This window comes from Aureococcus anophagefferens (genome assembly GCF_000186865.1).
Source record: "Aureococcus anophagefferens unplaced genomic scaffold AURANscaffold_813, whole genome shotgun sequence".
Taxonomy (NCBI): Eukaryota; class Pelagophyceae; order Pelagomonadales; family Pelagomonadaceae; genus Aureococcus; species Aureococcus anophagefferens.
In genome coordinates, this window is record NW_008706101.1 from 1 (window position 1) to 2,083 (window position 2,083).

At 72.8% G+C, this 2,083-nt stretch overlaps 2 protein-coding genes across 2 annotated transcripts in view; both read left to right on the forward strand.

Moving 5' to 3' along the window:
- Positions 1 to 706: 706 nt before the first annotated feature.
- Positions 707 to 1,659, forward strand: AURANDRAFT_69040 (hypothetical protein; the record flags this gene model as incomplete). Its single annotated transcript, XM_009044788.1, has 1 exon — positions 707 to 1,659. A coding segment is annotated over one exon (953 nt), but the record flags the coding sequence as incomplete, so codon positions are not given.
- Positions 1,660 to 1,999: 340 nt separating this feature from the next.
- AURANDRAFT_69041 (hypothetical protein) overlaps positions 2,000 to 2,083 on the forward strand; it is a gene marked incomplete at both ends in the record, with an annotated part of 2,402 nt that continues 2,318 nt past the window's right edge. The window contains one exon of the mRNA XM_009044789.1: positions 2,000 to 2,029. Coding sequence (XP_009043037.1) covers positions 2,000 to 2,029 — 30 coding nt within the window. The remainder of the gene's footprint in view (positions 2,030 to 2,083) is intronic.

Genomic DNA, 2,083 nt, shown 5'->3' on the forward strand with positions numbered 1-2,083 from the left:
ATGCCTCTTCACGGCATAAAACATGCAACTTTGACCCGAGAGAGGGTGGCATGGTATGGTCGCCACTCTGTGGGCTGCGCATGGTGGAACGGCAATTCGCTGGGCTGCGCCGCGCGGCGCGTCCGGTTGGGCGTCGCCGGGGGCCGGAATTTGCGTGGTTCCGGTGCTTTTAGTGCTGCAGCTGCCGCTGGTGACCGGATCCGCTTTTGGGAGGGAGTTGCGCTCCGACGGGTCGTCGTCGGACCGTCGGAAGCGGGCTTGGTTGCGACGGCGCCTCGGCCGCGGGTCGTGTGTCGACGTGCTCGCGGCGCGGGCTGCAGCTCTCGCGATTTGCGCCGATTTTGCGGCCCGCGCACCGTCGCGCGAGCGGTTTTAGCGCCTGTTGACCTGCAACTTTGCGGCAACTTAAACTCGAGGGCGCTGTTTTAGGAGAGCCTCGGCGCGTCCGTCGTCGTCGCCCGTCGGTTTTCGGATACGCGTCTTCGAGTGCATTGATCGGATATATACTCGGTGTTGTCTTCAACGTTGCAGTACAAATAACGCTACAGGCTGTCCACAATGAGCTCGTCGAACGCCCGTTCCACGACGCGCCTTTCCACCCGCGCCGGTTCTTCTTCCTCGGCGTCGTCGGCCTCGGCGGCGGCGGCGCCGCCCCTAGCCCGGACGGTGTCGATTCCTAAACAAAGAGGGGAAAAGTACTTCACAGTACTCAAAGCCAAGAAGCCTGAGGGCGCCCCCCGCCACTGCCTCTTCATCGTCCTCACGCGCTACGACCAGCTCGAGCCCTTCGTCTTGGGCTTTTCTACGTCGCGCTTCGACGGCACGGGCTTCTTCGCGTACAAGGGCCACAAGTACATCGCGGACGCGGAGACGTACGCGTGCGACGCCGCCGCCGCGCTCTACGAGGGGGCGACGCCGGCGGATGCCAAGGCGGCCCTGGGGGCCCTAGGGCCGCGCCGGTACATCCGCATCGACGACTTTGCCTCCATGCTCAGCCGCGGCGAGAACGGCGCGCTCGCCGCGGTCAAGGCCGCCGTCGCGCTGCGCAACGCCGTCGACGTCACCGCCGACGACGAGCCCGAGCCCGGGCCCGAGGGGGACGCCGGCTCGCAGACGGAGGACGCCGACGTCGAGGACGAGCCGCCGGCGTCGCCCCCGGCGTCGGCGAGCCCGCGCCGCGCGCGCGCGGCGGCGGCGGTGGCGACGGTGACGCCCGAGAGCGCGCGCGGCACGAAGGCGCCGCGGCTGAGCGCGGCGTCGCCGGACGCGCCCCGGCCGCCGTCGCTGGCGCCGCCGCCGCTCGTGAACGGCGGCGGCGCGCCGGTGGGCGGCGGCGTCGTGCCGGGGCCCGCGGCGCCCGCGCTGGGGCAGTTCGCGCTCGCGCCGGGGCCGTACTCGCCCTTCTGCCCGCCGTCGTCGATGCCGCCGTACGCGCCCCTCTACCAGCCGCCGACGACGCTGCAGCCCGCCATGGACACCGAGGCCGTCGAGGCCATGGTGCGCCGCCTGATCGCGGAGGGCCGGACGCGCGATCTCGACCGCGACCGCGCCGACGCCGCGGTCAACGGCGGCCTGCGCGCGCAGCGCGGCGGCTTCGAGCGCAAGCGCTGCCGGTACGGCGCGGGCTGCTACCGCCGCGACTGCCGCTTCGCGCACTGACGGCGCTGGGGCCGCAAGGTCCCGGCGCCGGAAGAAAGTCGCGTAAAGAAACGGACGCGGCGCGCGCCTCAAGACGGCGCGCGTCGTTATGGCGGGAGCCGCGGCGGCTGGCGGCGGCGGCGCGTGGGCGGCGCGGCGGCGCGGGCGGTCGGCGGCGGCGGCGGCGGCGGGCGAGGGCCCGCGTCGGGGCGGCGCCGGGCTGGCCCGGCGGCGGCGCGGCGCGGGGCCGGGCGAGCCCTTGGCGCTTACTCCCCCGGCGATACTTGCTCAAGGTCGGCGGCAACTTCACTGCACAACCCCGCATTTGGTAAACGTCGGCCGGCGCCGTGTGCGGCACAGCATGGTCCCTACCGCTCTGAGGGCTGCACCGGTCACTGCTGGCGGCGGCGCGCGGGCGGCGCGACGGCCCGGGCCGGCGGCGACT